This window comes from Phycodurus eques, chromosome 9 (assembly GCF_024500275.1).
Source record: "Phycodurus eques isolate BA_2022a chromosome 9, UOR_Pequ_1.1, whole genome shotgun sequence".
NCBI classification, from domain to species: Eukaryota; Metazoa; Chordata; class Actinopteri; order Syngnathiformes; family Syngnathidae; genus Phycodurus; species Phycodurus eques.
In genome coordinates, this window is record NC_084533.1 from 20,329,887 (window position 1) to 20,347,301 (window position 17,415).

Sequence of the window (17,415 nt, forward strand, 5' to 3'; positions counted from 1 at the left end):
AAATACAAATCACATAAGCAGTTTTTGGCCAACCACATTGAAAATAAAACTGACAAATATAATTTCTACTTTGATTTGTTTATTTTTCAAATGTATATAAATGTGAATTTCCTTCAATCAAATGTATACATTTGTGTCGACGAGATAATGCTTTCGTACGAGGTGGTAAACCATATTAAGATGCTGATGATGATAAAAAAAAGATATTTTTAAAGAGAAATCTATAATTGTTTTTTATATACTGTATTATTATTAAACGTTATTCTTAGACGAGCCCAACGAGCTGCCCGGCACTTGCCTTTAGGCTATATGCTTCAAAACTATAACATTCCAGGTTGCTGCAGAGCAATAGAGAAATATTCATTGATTATTTAAAAATGACGTAACTTCAGAACAATTTTTGAAGTCCTTAAAATCCTCTAATCCAAAAAGACCGAATGTTTTTTTTCTTCATCCATGAGTTTTGTAGTATATAAAATAATACTGCAAAAAAAATATTATAAACAGTAGTGGTGATCATACGAACATAATTTAATTTTGATAGTAAATATTCCCCTTTTTCACCACATGGTACATAATCGGCTTTCCGAGGCTTTCACTGGTATTGACACATTTACATTGTGAAAACCAGGTAGTGCGAGGTACTGTTTATCGTATGTGTTCAGCCGTGGTTTGAAGTGTGTCAAGCTGACAGTACAGTACATTATGAGTGAGGTAACACCACTGGTCGTTCATCAGAGGAATCATAATTCTAACATTTGATGAGACACTGCAAGAAATGGCAAAAATCAACATATTTTCATGCCAGTCTTCTTCTTGCCTTCATCCTCCTCTTGAATGAAATTCCTCTCAACAGCCACATGCCAAGAAGTAAATACTGGCGAACTTTTCTTGTCGATTATTAGTAAGCCTTGTTCCGATTGAAATGTTCAGTGTGGTGTGATTTTGAATTGGAACAGCCCTAAACTGAGCTGGTACTATGATGTTGAAATTTCGCTAATGTACCACATCATATTTACAGTACTTGCTTTTTTTTTTTTTATCATTTATGGAGAGGATTTTGCATTAAAAATATTTGTGTTGCTTTTGACTGCAGAACCAGCAGCGATGAGGAAACGTTTGCTTTGGAGATCTTGCCTGATGTCTTGGAGAAACACTATGGATACAAGCTGTTTCTACCAAACAGAGATCTCATTCCGAGCAGTAGTAAGTATCCATCAGTCATCTTGCCATTGAGCCAGCCTCTCTCTCCCTCCCTCTCACACACACACACGCACACACACACACACACAGTCTCCTCAAACATCCGTAGACCATCACTATGACTAAATAAATAAGAATGTATGTGTAAATTAATCTTAACTCAATGGGTATTGACACACACTATATGCATATATAAATGTGTGTATTGTCACAGTTGCATGTCATGTAAACCATAGCATCATTATTCTATCTTCCCCATCCAGCCACACACACACAGAGTATGGGCACACACACACACCATTTGTCATCATTTCTGGGGTTATGTGCCATTTCTCAGTCCAACTCAAGGGGGAAATTTGACTGTTATTGCGCTATCTGTCAATGCTCTGACCTCACTCACATAAGCACTATGACAGATACACGGGATGGGGGTGCCGCAGACTTTTTAGGATACTAAAACAGTTTGACTGCAAATGATTTCTTTCTGCGTGTAGTAGGGATTATCATTCTTCTATTAATCTTTTTCATTGTACACGTGTGAATGGTTTTCTGTATCATCTGCCAAACTATCCTTACCAGTAAAGCTGGTAACAGTAAAGCTGTTGTTCTAAGTTTCCAAAATGACAGTTTGAGGACAGATCTTGCAAACAGAAAACAACAAGTTGATAGAACTGTTCTGAAACAGTCTGCATACCCTAGTATCTGCACTGACTCTTAAATCATGAAAATATTGACCACAAACCACTTTTATAGTTTTTCTTTCTTTCTTTCTTTGGGTGGCAGAGGAATAGTACAATGCTGAAATAATTTAGTAGACGACAATTTAATATAAGGTTTATCCCAGAGCTGCTCCAATAAATTACCAAAGTTAACATAGCACAAACGGTAGGAAAACCCGTGTTAGGTAGATTATTTCCTAGTTGTAACAATGTTTCTTGGTGGTAAGTTTTATACTGTTGAAATTCCTCATGTGGGATGCCAGTTATTACCGGGTTGTTTTTTTTTACAGTGGATTTACTGTAATTTGATTTTAATTAGTATAATACTGTATTTTGGATTACAGTATCATCACAGTAATTTAACAGTGCATCTCCCGTAATGTATTTAAGAGTATTGTACTGTATTATGAATTGCAGTCTATGTCACTGTTAAGTTTAAGAGACCCCAAACAAACCGAAAAATGTCTTTGTAAATTTGACACATCACAGAAAAGTCTTGTTAACAAGCCAGGACAATGAATGAATGGATTAAAAAAAGTATGTGAAATCAAGCCCCAAAATGGTCAAGAATTGAGACATTTTTTTAGCTTCCAAATGCTGTGGGCATGTCACAAAATGTTTTCAAAATCCCGCCTCCCCAGAACTTTCAGCTGTCTATCAAAAACGTTTTTCTCTCTCTCACAACTCTAAGCGGGGAGAGGAGAATTCCTAGCGATCCACATTAGACTGGCCCTCACGGGCTGCTGAGAAGCAGCCTCTCATAATGACAAATAAGCTGCGCCACCAGGACAATTTTTCCTCCTTTGAAATTAAGCGGGTCAACGCACTTCTGTGGCTGCCCAGAAGCGGCTACAACCACGTGACAAGCACCGGTCCATCTGGATGATTTTTATTTCCCTCCTCCTCCTCGCCCCGAAATGTGCGGTCGCCAACTGCTCCCACTCCAACTCCAGCGCCTTCTCAAACCGCTGTCGGGCTGGCAATGGGCCACGGCGGATCCCGTCCCGTTTGCCGTTGCCTCGCAACGCAACGCGTGTGGTGCCATACGGCAAGACACTGTAGCCCAAATAACACAAAACATTTCAATTTTTTTCAAGTTGTGGGCATAGCTTGATGGCCAGCTGTCCGAGCAGGCGTTAATGACAGCTCCAGTTGATTGCATGCTACTAGCTAACATTAGTTAACCTTACCCAACACAAAACCAAGCAAGCCCGCAACGGTGGCCGATTAAAACAAATGTTGTTTATATAGGCCTACTGTGTTGCTGAAATGTTGTTTTCCTCTCCACTACTCTTTGTTGCCATTGAAAATAGGGATGTGTGCGTGGGTGGGTGTGCGTGCCCCTCTGACAAAACCCTTAGCCCCAGCCCGCCCACCCCAGTTAAATGGTTTAGAACCATCAGTGCCCCTAATGCTGTAAACAATTTCCAATAAGGAGTTGGGGAGGTTAATATGTTTTAGAAAAAAAAACACTAAACTTAAAAAAATAGAAAGAAATGGAGGAAGGAAACCATGAAATAAAAAGCAAGCAAACCTAATTTTACTAATGTTCACTGTTATTTGTGCCAATTAATTATTGAGTGTGAAATTGCAGTGGGTTTGCTAGAAATTTTATTATTTTAGCAATTCATGCAAATCTTGTTTTAATGAACAGCTTTAGGGGCTTACTTTTTTTAAAAGAAATAAGCGATGTTACAAACATGAAAAAAGGCAATTTTAGGAAGGCATCTGCATCAACTTAGGTGGTGACAATATCCATCCATTTTCTTTCACCGCTCATCCTCATTAGGGTCGCGGGCTGCTGGAGCCTATCTCAACTATCTTCGGGCGGGAGGCGGGGTACACCCTGAACCGGTCGCCAGCCCATCACAGGGCAGATAGAAACAAAGAACCATTCGCACTCGCATTCACACCTACGGGCAATTTAGAGTCTTCAATACACCTACTACGCATATTTTTGGGATGTGGGAGGAAAGCGGAGTGCCCGGAGAAAACCCTCCCAAGCACGGGGAGAACATGCAAACTCCACACAGGCGGGGCCGGGATTTGAACCCTGGTCCCCAGAACTGTGAGGCAGATGTGCTAACCAGTCTCTCACCGTGCCGGTGGTGACAATATACAGTAGAAATATGTAGGACAAAACTATAATCAATAAAGAACAATAACCATTGACTGCAAATTTCTTGTTCTAAAAGGAAAATGTTGCTTTTTTTCAGTTTGCAGGTACGTTAATGAAGGACTCTGGCATTTTTCTGTCAAAATAAGAATTATAATACACGTGACATCCACTTGTTTCACCCTGGTTGAAGTCACTCAGTTTTGGGTGGCCGAGCAGGGGGGCAGTTCTGTCAAATGCAAATGAACCACTGCTCTTTCTGTCCCTCTATTCTGTAAACCAGGGCTACTAGTAGCACAGAGAATAAAGATAAAAGCCTAACCATTCAAATAACTATTATATTTTCTCTCATGAAGGCAGCGCTTTATCACCAAGTTGAAACAAATTACAGTTGTCAATTGTATGTTTTGAATCCGTCTGCAGCAGACACATCGCTCAACACAAATGCCACGCCCAGCCTCCATCAACAATTTAACCAAAGTTTCAAGTATGTGCCAGTTAACAGATTAACATTTCAAACTGCTCGCTCACAGACACATTTTTAGAAAGGGGCAGCTAAGAAAATGTTTCCTTGTTTAATTTCCGACGAGATGGGTGGGAGAGCACTCTGGAGACCCAGCAATTTGTATCTAGCCCTTTGCACAATGATCATTGCACCCGACTATTGCAATATTAGTCATTCGAACTGCTCTTAGTGCTAGAGGACTCTGCATCTTTTTGCACAATTGTCAAAAAAATAAATTAATTAAATTAAATTTAATTTAATTTTTTTTTTTAAATGTACTGGCATTACCAGATAACTAGCAAACCTATATTTGCTCAGTGACTGTTTTTTTGTCAATGTCTTTATGTCTCAAAAGTGTTCTCTGTCAATTGACTGTCTGTTGTCGTACTGGAGCGGCTCCAATTACCGGAGACAAATTCCTTGTGTGTTTTTTGGACATACTTGGCAAATAAAGATGATTCTGATTCTAAGCAGTTAAAAATTAAATCACCTATAGTCAGTCCCCATTAGGTTTGTTCACTCATCATCAGGTAATACGCTTTGACTTGGCTGTCAATGCCAAATACTTTAGCTTGCGTACGCAGTTGTCACTTTGTTAAATGAAATTAATTGAGGGGTGAATCAAGAAAGGAAGTTTTATGATATCTCCATCTTATAAAAGGTGGACCTAAATTTCCAATAAAAAGTATTTGAATCCTTTGGATTACCTGCATTTCTCACAGATTGAAAAATGGTCATTCATTGTGGACAGACTATTAATTTTTGTTTTACTGTTTTTTTTAGCACATTTGCAGAAGTGTTTACAATCAAAGGTATATTTGTTGTTTGTTTTTGTTATTTTCGAAAGGAAACCAGACCTATTTTGAAAAATTTGCAATGTTAATGCAAGTACATTTTTTGTTATAATCATATCATATGTCATGTTAAAGTCATTTACAGCAGTGGTTCTGCTGTCACTCTGGGACTCACATTTTCCTATTGTTGCCAAGTCGTGGCCCACTTTTATAGAAGTTAATAAGAAGAATAAAGAAAATTGAAATTGAAAAAGAAAATTTTAATAAAGTCCAAGAGAGATGTATGTTAAATATTTCTCCATACTCTGTTTACAACTGAGTTCCGCTCAAGTTTGATTGTGTTAAGTATATCAGAAACCCTCACTAACACGGTAAAGTCATAATTAAAGTAAATATAGTATTTTTATCAAACAAAACCATGAATATAAAAGAATCAAATGAAAAACATTGGGTCGTATGTTGGTACCATGAACCAAGGACTTTTGGATCCCAACTTTCTCAGAATCACTGATCTACAGTACTTCATGACTATTGTTCAACCAGCTTGTAATAATTGCAAATACTTTGTAATATACATCCATATATAACATGCAAAATATGACATGGAAATGCATTTTCAACTCTGTTAATCTGCCCATTTTTATGACAACACGTGCAACTCACAATTGAATGGCTCCATCTCTCTCTCTCTATTCTTCACTCTCTCAGCATACATTGAGGACCTAGCTCGTAGTGTGCTGCAGAGCAGACGTTTGATCATTGTTTTGACACCAGAGTTTGTGGCCAAGAGAGGTTGGAGCATCTTTCAGATCGAAACACGCCTCCACTCCATGCTGGTAACTGGAGAAATCAAGGTAAACCAACATTACATCAATTTTTGACTTCTAATGGTATCATTGTATTTTATAGTGGAACCTCCAAGCTACACACTCCGACCCGGAACACTAATCGAACTCGAAAAGTTAGTTTCATAGATTTAAGGAACATTTTAATTCAGTTTGTACATTCAATTACAACAATAGAAACAATAATGCAGAAAGCACAAGAGACACTGGAACTCATGGGAAAACACGCGACAGCCTTGGCCCATGTAGCTCCACAACAAGGAGTTGGGTCAAAAGAGTTCAAAAATAAGTAATACAAGCTTATCTTTACAAGCTCTATTTAGACATTTTATTACTGGTCATCTTATTCGAGTGTTCTACTTGTGTGTCTTTATATATGCTTAGGTAATCATGATAGAATGTGCAGATCTGAAAAGTGTGATCAACTATCAAGATGTAGAAGCACTTAAACATACAATCAAGGTATTCAGAGAATGGTGAACACAGTGGATGATTTGTCATACAAAACTATGAGAGAGTAAACTATCTCCTTACCTCCCCTCAGGTTTTATCCATCATCAAATGGAGGGGTCCAAAGAGTAATGAATTGTCATCGAAGTTTTGGAAACAGGTGGTCTATGAGATGCCTGCTAAACGAAGAGAGACTTTGTCTAGACGTCAGGTAAAATAATCTCTGCAACCAACAATTGTCAAAGATATTTTAGCAACAACAATGTGTTTTAACCAGTGTAGGGAAAGTTCATTTTCCACACGGATTAGTTCAATGATCAGTTCACTGTTCCAAAAATCAACTAGTTCAAAGTTCTTCTTTTTTTTTTTTTTATTCTCAATATGTTGCTGCTATTTACCCTCAAAATACTGGCAGTTCCCCTGTGTTGCCAGCCATTCAGTCCACATTAGTAGCCAGCTCCAGCTTTTACCCTTCAGTCTCAAAAACAGGAGGAAAAACTTAAATGGTCTTTTTTTTAAATGAGAAATTCAAACAAAAACAGGACTATACTCCTTAATGTGCAAACACAAACACAGTCTGAGGTAGAAACATAGATATTACTGTAGCTATGTCCCTCTAACTGCCTAACACACTCACTAAACTCCCTCCATTATGTGTGTATTCTCGAGGGATTTGTATATGCATCTACAGTAAGCCCCGCGGAGAATTACAAAGGGGAAACACTGCCTATTATGCCGTGGAATTTGGCGGTGGAGTTTGGCCATTACCTAGCGCTCGTTAGATACCTGTAAAGTTTTTGCTCACAACTCAAGATAAAAAAATGGCCAAGCGACGGCTCATAAAAACTCAGAGGTCTTAAGTTGAGGAACTACTGAGTTAAACTGCCAGTATCGTTGTTCTCTTTGAAGGAATGGAACATTGCCTAATGTGCATATTTTATGACAAACCATTGTCATTGCAATGTCTATAAACCATGAGCATCTTAGATTATGCTTGTCCTCTTTAGCTGAAAGCATGTACAAGTTGTACAAAAAAAAGTGACACTTACATGTTCCCCAAAAGGCTCACGATGCTATAAAATTCATGACATTATGAAAATTCCCATAAATTTTGGCTCCATCAACACTGGTACCCTACAAAACACCCTCAAACTTTAGGACCATGTGACTTTGGGGGGGGGGGGGGGGGGGGGGGGGGGACTTGTTCATTCATCCATGTAAAGTCTGCTTTAACAATGTAAGTCCAAGAAGAAGGGCCTTTTCAGTTTATGGGCCAATAAGCACCCATAACTGAACCTTTCATAAGAATACTGAACATTCATCTTGCTCAGTGACTCATTGTAGACTGAACAGCAATAAGGTGGATTTGACCGATCGCCTCGTCTCAATATTTTCATACTCTACATTTTTGGAATCAAACACTAACCCAGTCCTGCCCAACGAGTGTCCGGACTACCCGATTTGAAATCCTAAGGCCCACCAAAACCTTAAATCAAAACTCTGATGCTAGGATCAATCATTTTCCAAACAATGTTCCATAAATGTGTGCAAAACAGTGAGTGGCTTTGTTCACTACATTCAAATAGCTAGCAAGCAATCTAATATACTGTAGGTAACAAGTCTTTCATCGGGGCACCGATTTGACTGTATGACACACAGTGTATCAAAATGCTAACTTTTGATTTGGAGAGTCTGGAATGTAGTCGAGTGGATGACCGAGTCACACAAACATCTCCTTGCCGGTCGACTTTCATGTTGTGAAATTCACAATCACCGGCTCACTCCTCATTATCCTTCCAAATGTTAACATAACCTATTAATTTGTCATACATTGTCTTACATGTAAAAGAGTCACTCAACTTACATGGCTTTTTCATCCATCTATCTATTAAAACATTTCCGTCGTAACAGGTGATGGACTCGGGTGAGCAGGGCCTCTTTGGAGACCTACAGACATCCGTTTCCACCATTGCCATGACAACCACCTCAGCATCCCTGGTGCCTCCAAGTGAGAATCGGCATGGACATCATCAGGTCAGCTGTTAACGTGAAACCACAACCAAATTTAAGCTATCATCTTTGCTTATGTCTCTTCAAACTATCTTTTGTCATTGGTTTTAAGAAATCTTTGTCTGTACTTTTCCTTTATTTAAATATGTCTCCTTCTGCAAAATGACTTCTGACCATTTATAAGTTGTTTGATAACCTTGAATGCAGGGCCCGACAAAACCACCTTGTCATGATGTGAATTGAATTGCCATTTTGAGTCATACTGCATGACAAAAGTTACAAGAACATTCAGATTTTTCTTCTGTAGGTTTCCTTGGCAACAGAGATCCCTGACTACAACCAGATGACCTTGCCTGTCGGAGGGGGTCACATGGCTACAACAGCCCAAATGAGGCATTTCTGCCGTAGCTACGAGTTTCACCTTCCCCCGCAGCCTCCTGCTCTGTCGCCTCCTCTCCCACCTCCATCTACCATGCAGTTCTCCACTCTGGGCCCTGGGGGGCGCCACGTCTACTGCAACATCCCCATGACACTTCTGAATGGACAGGTGGGGAAAAGGCACTTCCACTGCTCTGTCAGTTGGTAGTTAACTTCTAGCAGTCATATCCTATTTATTAACCCTTAATGCTTTTGTTTGTGTACATGTCCCCAGATTTCAAACCTATTTCAACTAAAACCCCTCTTTTCTCCCTAGGGGTTCAGGGCAGTTGACTGGGGAAGAAGAGGTCTGTTTGGATAAAACAAATGTAGAAAGAAAATTTCATCCACCTTTATATGTTTGTGTACTTTTGATGGACTTGAGTGTAGATGTTTTCTATGTAATGTTGTTACATACAGTTTGGTTCAAATGCATTTGGAAAAGGACAAGGAGTATTTATGATTTCGCCTTTATGCACCACCAAAATGGATTTAAAAGAAGGCAATCAAAATGTGATTGAAATGTAGACATTAAGCTTTAGTGTAGGTTTCCACAAACATATTTTCAATAATTTATTTCTTCACCAAGCAAAATAGCTTTGCTGTCATCCATGAACACATTTCATTGCATACTTTTAAAAGTAACAACTCAATATTTGAAGTTGAAGGAACAGAATATTCGTTTAATTTTCAAGTGAGTGAGGAGATCTTACTGTGAAAGAAACTAGAAAATTGTGGTTCTATTTAAATCTTCAGTTCACTTCCGACCCCCCCTCTCGATTGGATGGGGTGGGGTCCTAAGCTCCCGCGGTGAAGGCATTGCAATTACAGGACACTTTCGACGGTTATTGTGCATGCAAAAGTCTGCAGACACACACCCCTGGGACTTATATTCGCTGGGTGGGGGGCCACTCACACATTTTGACAAATAACATGACTATGCAAGTTTCTTGGCTGTCCCCTCACTTACACTCTGATCCTATAGATGTTTATAATTTACATAACCACTCCCAGCACACTTCAGTTGTACAGCCGGATCCACGTCCCCTGTTTTGCATGCTTCCCCTTCTGTCCCTGTCCTGTCCTATATTGTTGTCCTGTCCTTCCTTCACAGGGTGTAGCACAACTGCCCCATACAACACTCGATTCTAATGTGTCATTGTACTAGGTATGTAATGATTTACTTTCCTCATCTTGTTTACAGCTAGTGTCTTGTCTTTTATTGTCTCCTTTTCCTATCGTATTTAGTTACCTTTTCACTCTCTCTCCTTTTTGTTGTTTCTGTTCCTCCCCTTTAAAAACTTTGTTCTGTTCGACTGAATGACTGTAATTCTCAATAAATGTCCATCAGAATAAAAAGAAACCACAGTGGCAGCTTAAAAAGTCCATTGTGACACAATAAAACTGTTCCAGCATAAAAGGGATACAAATCTTCCTTTCCGCTTGACCTAACAACCAAACAGGACAAAAATAATAATAATAACAAATAAAAAGAACCAAAGTGTGACAAGTGGATATTAAGTATCATGTAATTATTTGTCCTTTGTTTATTTTGATGGCAGAATATCAGAGGGAAAAAAATACCTGTTTCCTTGAAATGGCAAATAAATGCCATTTATAAAACATCTTGAATCAAAACGGAAAGTTTAAACTTCAATCTGTTTTATTTCAAATCCATTGTGGTGATGTTTCAAGGCAAATATATTCTAAACTGTAGGTGACAGGATACACCCTTTGCATTGGATTCATGATGTGACACAGCACCAATTTTCTTCTTTAAGGATGCACAGTAGATTACGCCAAAGTTATATTTTGAAGGTGATGACTGCTTATCACCATGTTATGTTGTGTGTCTCCCAGGTTTCCCAGAGCAGCACACTTGGAAAGAAGCCCGATCTTCACCTGAACAGCACCTTTGTCCCACTCACCAGCAGAGAACTAAGCTCTGATATCTGGTAGAAACATTGCTCTGCTGATACTGGATTAAAGACTACTGGTTTACAAAGAAATTCTAACTGACTTGGGACAACAGTTTTTGGTCCTTGTACAGACGCTGGTTGGGGTTTCTGAATCCCACGTTGCAAACAAAAACTGCTTAAATACTCAAAAACGCGTGGACTGGACAATATTTGGACTGCTTATAGACCATTACAGATCATTAAACTGATTGTAGATTTGTACTGAACCTCCCACTGAATTATAGACTGATATAAAATGGTGAGTAGGATTTAAAAGGACATTTGTGCTTGCAATACAAGTAGATATGCCACTGAAGATATGCAGCCTGATAAGAAGCATAGACATGTTGGATTTATTGATGTTTTGAACTGGAAATGTTTTTGAGAAAGGTCCACAATATTTAAGCACTACAGTATTTTGTTATCCACTAGCCATGGGGTTGTATTAGGGCCACACTGAAAAAAAAAAAAAAAAAAGAAGAAGAAGTTACAAGACTCAAGTCATAGGCAGTAATATTGTTAATTCAATGAGGAAAAATATCACACACTAATGCGTATTCTTGTCATTCTACTACTAAATTGGAATTAACTATATTATGTCCCTATTAGCATCACATTTTCATATTTTGATTTTATTCTCATCATTTTCTTTTCTTTTTTTCAGTGTAGACCTAATACAGTACTAGTGTTGGACATTGGAAAAAATGTTGGTCTAGACATTGGATGTTTTATTTTTATTATTATTATTTTTTTAATACCTTTGCAACTTGGAATGTTTGGTTGTCCTTAGAAAATGCTCAGGTCATAAAATGATCTCAAACAATAATCTTGGGACACTATTCCATCCTAACAATAGGTAAATATGTTATGTTGGCTATCAGACACTAAGATTGTGGACTTCCACAAAAGATTTCCATTGATAAAATTAAGACAAAAAGGATGACAACAACTGTAAAGCCAGTCCACATGATGCACATGTATGTAAATTACATCCAGATTACATAATTGTTGAGGAAAGATGTTAGCAAAGGAAATGAGAATCTACTTCAGTGTTCAGCTGGTTGAACTGGTGAAAAGATGAACTGGAAAAACCTTTACCCCGAATCAACAGGCCTAAAATGCGTGGCTTTTTCTATTTGCATGATCACTCATTTAAATATTTAAAAATAAAATTTAAAAAAAAACAATAGGTAGACTAAATGATGCAATCATTTGTCGCAGCCTCTTTTAACATGGGGGAGGTCATTATTTGATAGGGTAACAGATAGAAAAAAAGGAGTGGTTCTCCTAAATGTTCCAATTTTGTATTTATTTTGTTTGGCTTTGTTGACAGTTTTATCCCTCTTTAACTTTGGGGAGAGTTTTACCTGACTTAGTTTTAAATGTTGGTCTGTTACAATAATCTGTACAGCTTCAATAATGTACACATTTATCTATCCAGGAATGATTTCTTCCCTACAGTTTCTGTTTTGTGTCATTTCGTTCCTCTTTCAAGATGGGCTACCAACAGTCGACAGGGAGCACCAGTGTTGTTCTTTGTAAGCTTTAACAAATAAGAAAGATAATTATTCTTACCATAATATTTAAGCAAAGATAACTTGTTTTGATTGATTATGCAAAAGTCATTGTCTTTACAGTAAAAGAACCAATGAATTCTGGATATTTGAGATGATTTGATACAATAATTATCATTGAGTTTTTGTGTCCAATTGCAATATAAAGTTTAGTGGTGGTTTTGTATGGGGTGCCGTTTGTAAAGCTGCTCACGCCAAAAATAACAGCAACATTTTGTCACATTTAGCTTCAAAACGTGTTTAAAAAACAAACATTTTCGAGTCACTTTTCTGCACATTTAGAACAATATTTTTCTACTTTAGTTAAATCCAAATATTAAATGTTACACCTAAATCTCAAATCTAAATATATATATTTAAATGTTAAATAGATATCTAAATATGAATCTTAAATAAAAATGTTAAATATATATAAATCTTAAATGTACATTTAAATACAAATCTTAAAACTAAATGTTAAATCTTTATATGAATGTTAAATCTATATCTTAATATAAATCTTAAAATTAAATATAAATATGAAAACCAAATGTTAAATATATATCCATCCATCCATTTTCTGAGCCGCTTCTCCTCACAAGGGTCGCGGGAGTGCTGGAGCCTATCCCAGCTATCATCGGGCAGGAGGCGGGGTACACCCTGAACTGGTTGGTTAAATATATATTTAAATATAATTATTAAATATAAATGTTAAATCTAAATGTTTCAGGTTGAACAAAATATTTAGCTAATATGCAAATCCACACATCCAGGAAAGGGAAGTGCCAAAACAAAAGCTGTGTGTTTGTAGTGTCAAAAGAATTCATACCATTTTTTTAAAACACTGTTTGAAGCTAAATGTGACAAAATGTTGCTGTTATTTTAAGTGTGAGCCGCTTTACAAATGACACCCCATAGTTTTATGATTTACGCTAATTATTTTGTATATTCTTTGGATATATTGGTTGAAATAATTTAAACAAAAATAAAAGTCATATGAGTTGTTTTATATATATTGGCTGACTCCTACTATTGTAATGCTTTTTCTAGCTCTCTGCATGCTGCTTACCATCAAGTCACCCTCTTCAATCCTTTTCTATTTCATAGCTTCTGCTCCCCTTCCTGTCTTCTTCTTTCATACTGAGTCATCATTTGAAAGACCCAACAAAAGTGTTCCTGGCTGCAGTGGTGCCAGGTACAAGAGCTGGATGACTGCCTCCTCACATTTAATTTTATACTTTGCAAATTCCTTATTCTAATTACAGCTTGTCAGGAAATATAATTCGTGTCGAATGGCTTTTCTTCCATATATGTAAGCGCAGGATCATTGCATGGCAAGACCTGAATGCACACAGAAAATTCAGCACATCATACAGTGGAGAAAATGCAATAGGGGAAGACAATGACTATGTTTCAAATATTTTCCAGTCAATTGGAACGGAGAAGTTACATTTGGAGTCATTCTTTTTAGTAAATCGACAGACGAGAGTCAAGGAAAATACGCAGATTTTTCAACTTTACCATATGGTGCCTTTGAGACTTTCCCATTTCACCCCAAAATGTTGAGATTTTCCATTGAACTTCATATTTATTGTATCAAGTAAATGTTATGATGTTGGGAATGCATATAGGTCAAGCTCCCAAATTATTATTATTATTATTTGCAAGCAGACAATGTACATGTAAACAGCAAAATATGTGAGCTGGTGACATGGTGGACAATGACAGAGGGGACATTTTGGCTCATGTTAATATTTTATGAGCACGTGGTGGGCCTTGTCTCCACATGATTTCGTTAGCAACCTGATTGTGTATTGTTTAACAAATATAAGATAATTTTATTTTCTGAAAGGTTTTTAGATCAGTTGATATCCGAGTATGACAGAGTGGCCATCTTAAGCTTCACAGCATCCAGCTACACACATAATATGATGAACATATCGAAATGTAAGTGTAAATGTGTATTCAGCAATCATCCATTGTTCCAGCTTTCATTGAAGAAGGGCAAAATGCTGGGAGTCATATCACTGAAAAAACATCAGAGGGTTTCTTAAAGGGGCAGCTACCCCATACTAGCAATATGACAACAATTTCAGGGACACATGCAAAATGTTCAATATGATGAAAAAAAAAGGATTCGTTTTTTTTTTTTTTTTTTTTTTAATCAAATAACTTATTGTGGGCAGTAAAACCATGCATAAAAATGTTAATGTTCGTGTTATTTAACCAATTGGTAAACACACTAGTAAACAGAGTCTGTAGGACATGCTAAAATCATGTACATCCAATGATATTTAAAAAATGGTAACTTTTCACTGGTATGTGTGCAAACGTTTGGTTACTTATAAGACCTCAGAGTTTCATTATTCTGATACATTTTCCTGATGACTGAACTTAGTGATTTTGATGGGACACCAAAAGCACTTTACGGTGATATTGATTCAACAACGTCCTCTAGTGGTGAATGCAAAATGAACTACCAGTTTTGTTGAGTCAAACGACAAGTTCGTAATTCTGAGCGATCATGGAGAAAATCCTGAAGTCATGTTTGATGTATTTTCATATTTAGCTTTACTTAATAAGACTTAACACCTTGGCTATATATTTTTTTTCCTAGTTATTAACTAAAATCCAGAAACGCAGAGGTCTCATATCACTCAAGGCCCTTTCACTCGAGTCATATACATGAGATCCCAAAGATAATGTTCCTTACTAAGATCTCTGTATTTATATCTCTAATAAAAGTGTGTACTCTTTGTTCTGAATGTGTTTTCATAAATATAACGTGACAATGGGGGTTAAACTGAGCCGAGCAGCCCATCTCTGCAAGATATAGTCTGGATATGATGAATTTGTCTGTGTGTGTGTGTGTGTGTGTGTGTGTGTGTGCGTGCGCGCGTGTGTAAAACAAAAAAACAAAAAAAAGTTCTAAAATATCAGGGACGTTTCCATTTAACATTGTTTTATTTTGTGGTCTTGCAGTGTTGTACATTTGATACTAAAATCTCATCCAATCAGATGATGAAAAAGAATGATAAAAACAAAACTTTGCAGTGATTTGAAAAAAATTATATATTTTACTATTTAAATTTATATATTTTACTTTTTTAAAAATGTATATATTTTACTGTGTGTCATGAGTACACAAAACTGTTTAATTGTCTTTTCGTGTACTCCAGCTGCCTTGGTTTTAGGCTTTTAATTGGTGCCCTAAGACAACCAAACTCTTTGAAAGTACAGCACTAAAATGATGCAGTGCAGTTCTCTATCAGACTTGGAAAAATGAAAAATAAAACAATAATAAGTAAGCACCAGTGTAAAGGCTAAATGGTGATGTCGTCTCATTAGATTATGCCGGTGTGCCTATGTTGAGAGAGTGTATAATTTATGAATGTTAGAAGATTGATTAGCCCTGGGAGGCACGTAGCTTAGCATTTGGCACGCCCTGGTTGGCTCATTACATGAGGATATAATGCTGATTTAGAAATGTAATGTTCATTTCACGGCTTAGGAGCTTGTGAAGTTCATTTCTGAAATTCTCTGAGTAGTGCAGAATGGAAATATGGCCTGGGTATTTCCATTTTGTCGCACTGTAGCTTAATTTTCTTAGTGTCAGTGCAGCATCCCCAAGCTCATCCTGTGTCAAAACGCATCAGTTTGTTTTTTAGGAAGTGGCAAGGCCGTGCATTAGCTACCCGTCTCCTCTGTGGGGACTTACCTGATTTAATCCACGTCTTAATACCACTACCACATCATAATTATACAAACCATCAATACTAGAGCCCGCGACCCTGGTGAGGAGAAGCGGCTCAGAAAATGGATGGATGGATGGATGGATCAATACTATACAAAAACAAAATAACATCACTGCACCGCTTACATCATCTGGAGCAGTTGAGAATCAAGATGAATTTCATAACATGACAGAAACAAATAAAATACATCATACTCACCAGAGAGGCTGATTATTAAATGTATTAATGACTTTGTTTGTTGAAATTGGTTTTGCTCCAGTTTCTCACTCCAGTTTCCTCCCACATTCCAAAAACATATCCATCTATTTTCCGTACCGCTTATCCTCACGCGGGTCGAGGGCCTGCTGGAGTCTATACCAGCTATCTTCGGGCGAGAGGCGGGGTACACCCTGAACTGGTCGCCAGCCAATCACATATAAACAAACAACCATTCACACTCACATTCACACCTACGGACAATTTAGAGTCTTCAATCAACCTCCCACACGTTTTTGGGATGTGGGAGGAAACCGGAGTACCCGGAGAGAACCCACGCAGGCATGGGGAGAACATGCAAACTCCACACAGGTGGATTTGAACCCCTGTCCTCAGAGCTGTGAGGCAGATGCGCTAACCAGTCTTCCACCGTGCCGCCCCAAAAAAACATATATGTTAGGTTAAATGTTAACTATAAATTGTCCGTATGTGTGAGTGTGAATGGCTGTTTGTTTATATATGCCCTGTGATTGGCTGGCAACGATTTCAGGGTGCCCAAAGTCAGCTGAGAGAGGCTCTATATGAGCAGACCTGAGACCCTAGTGAGGATCGGTGGGATGGATGGTTGGATGAATGGATGGATGGATAACAATTGCTTTAATGGCGACAGACTGGGTCATGCTAAGCACATTTCCCCGTGTGTTGGGTTGTTCCTCAGATTTCGAAGGCTTCCTCCCACTTTTCAAAAGCATCCATGTCAGGTTAATTAAAGACTAATTGTCCAAAGGTGTGAATGTGATTGATTGTTTGTTGCCTCTTGCTTGGTCCCTACCCCCCATGAATAGTGGGCGAACACTACTGACCTGCTAGCTTGAGTAAACTCATTATTATTAAT

At 37.8% G+C, this 17,415-nt stretch overlaps 1 protein-coding gene across 1 annotated transcript in view; it reads left to right on the top strand.

Annotated features, from left to right (window-relative positions):
* Nucleotides 1–12,912, top strand: part of il1rapl2 (interleukin 1 receptor accessory protein-like 2) — a 100,682-nt gene extending 87,770 nt beyond the window's left edge. Inside the window, exons 10-17 of the mRNA XM_061686594.1 lie at nt 1,097–1,206; nt 6,046–6,191; nt 6,567–6,644; nt 6,727–6,843; nt 8,544–8,666; nt 8,950–9,189; nt 9,337–9,367; nt 10,920–12,912. Coding sequence (XP_061542578.1) covers nt 1,097–1,206; nt 6,046–6,191; nt 6,567–6,644; nt 6,727–6,843; nt 8,544–8,666; nt 8,950–9,189; nt 9,337–9,367; nt 10,920–11,008 — 934 coding nt within the window. The 3' untranslated portion in view covers nt 11,009–12,912. The remainder of the gene's footprint in view (nt 1–1,096; nt 1,207–6,045; nt 6,192–6,566; nt 6,645–6,726; nt 6,844–8,543; nt 8,667–8,949; nt 9,190–9,336; nt 9,368–10,919) is intronic.
* The last annotated feature ends 4,503 nt before the right edge of the window (nt 12,913–17,415 follow it).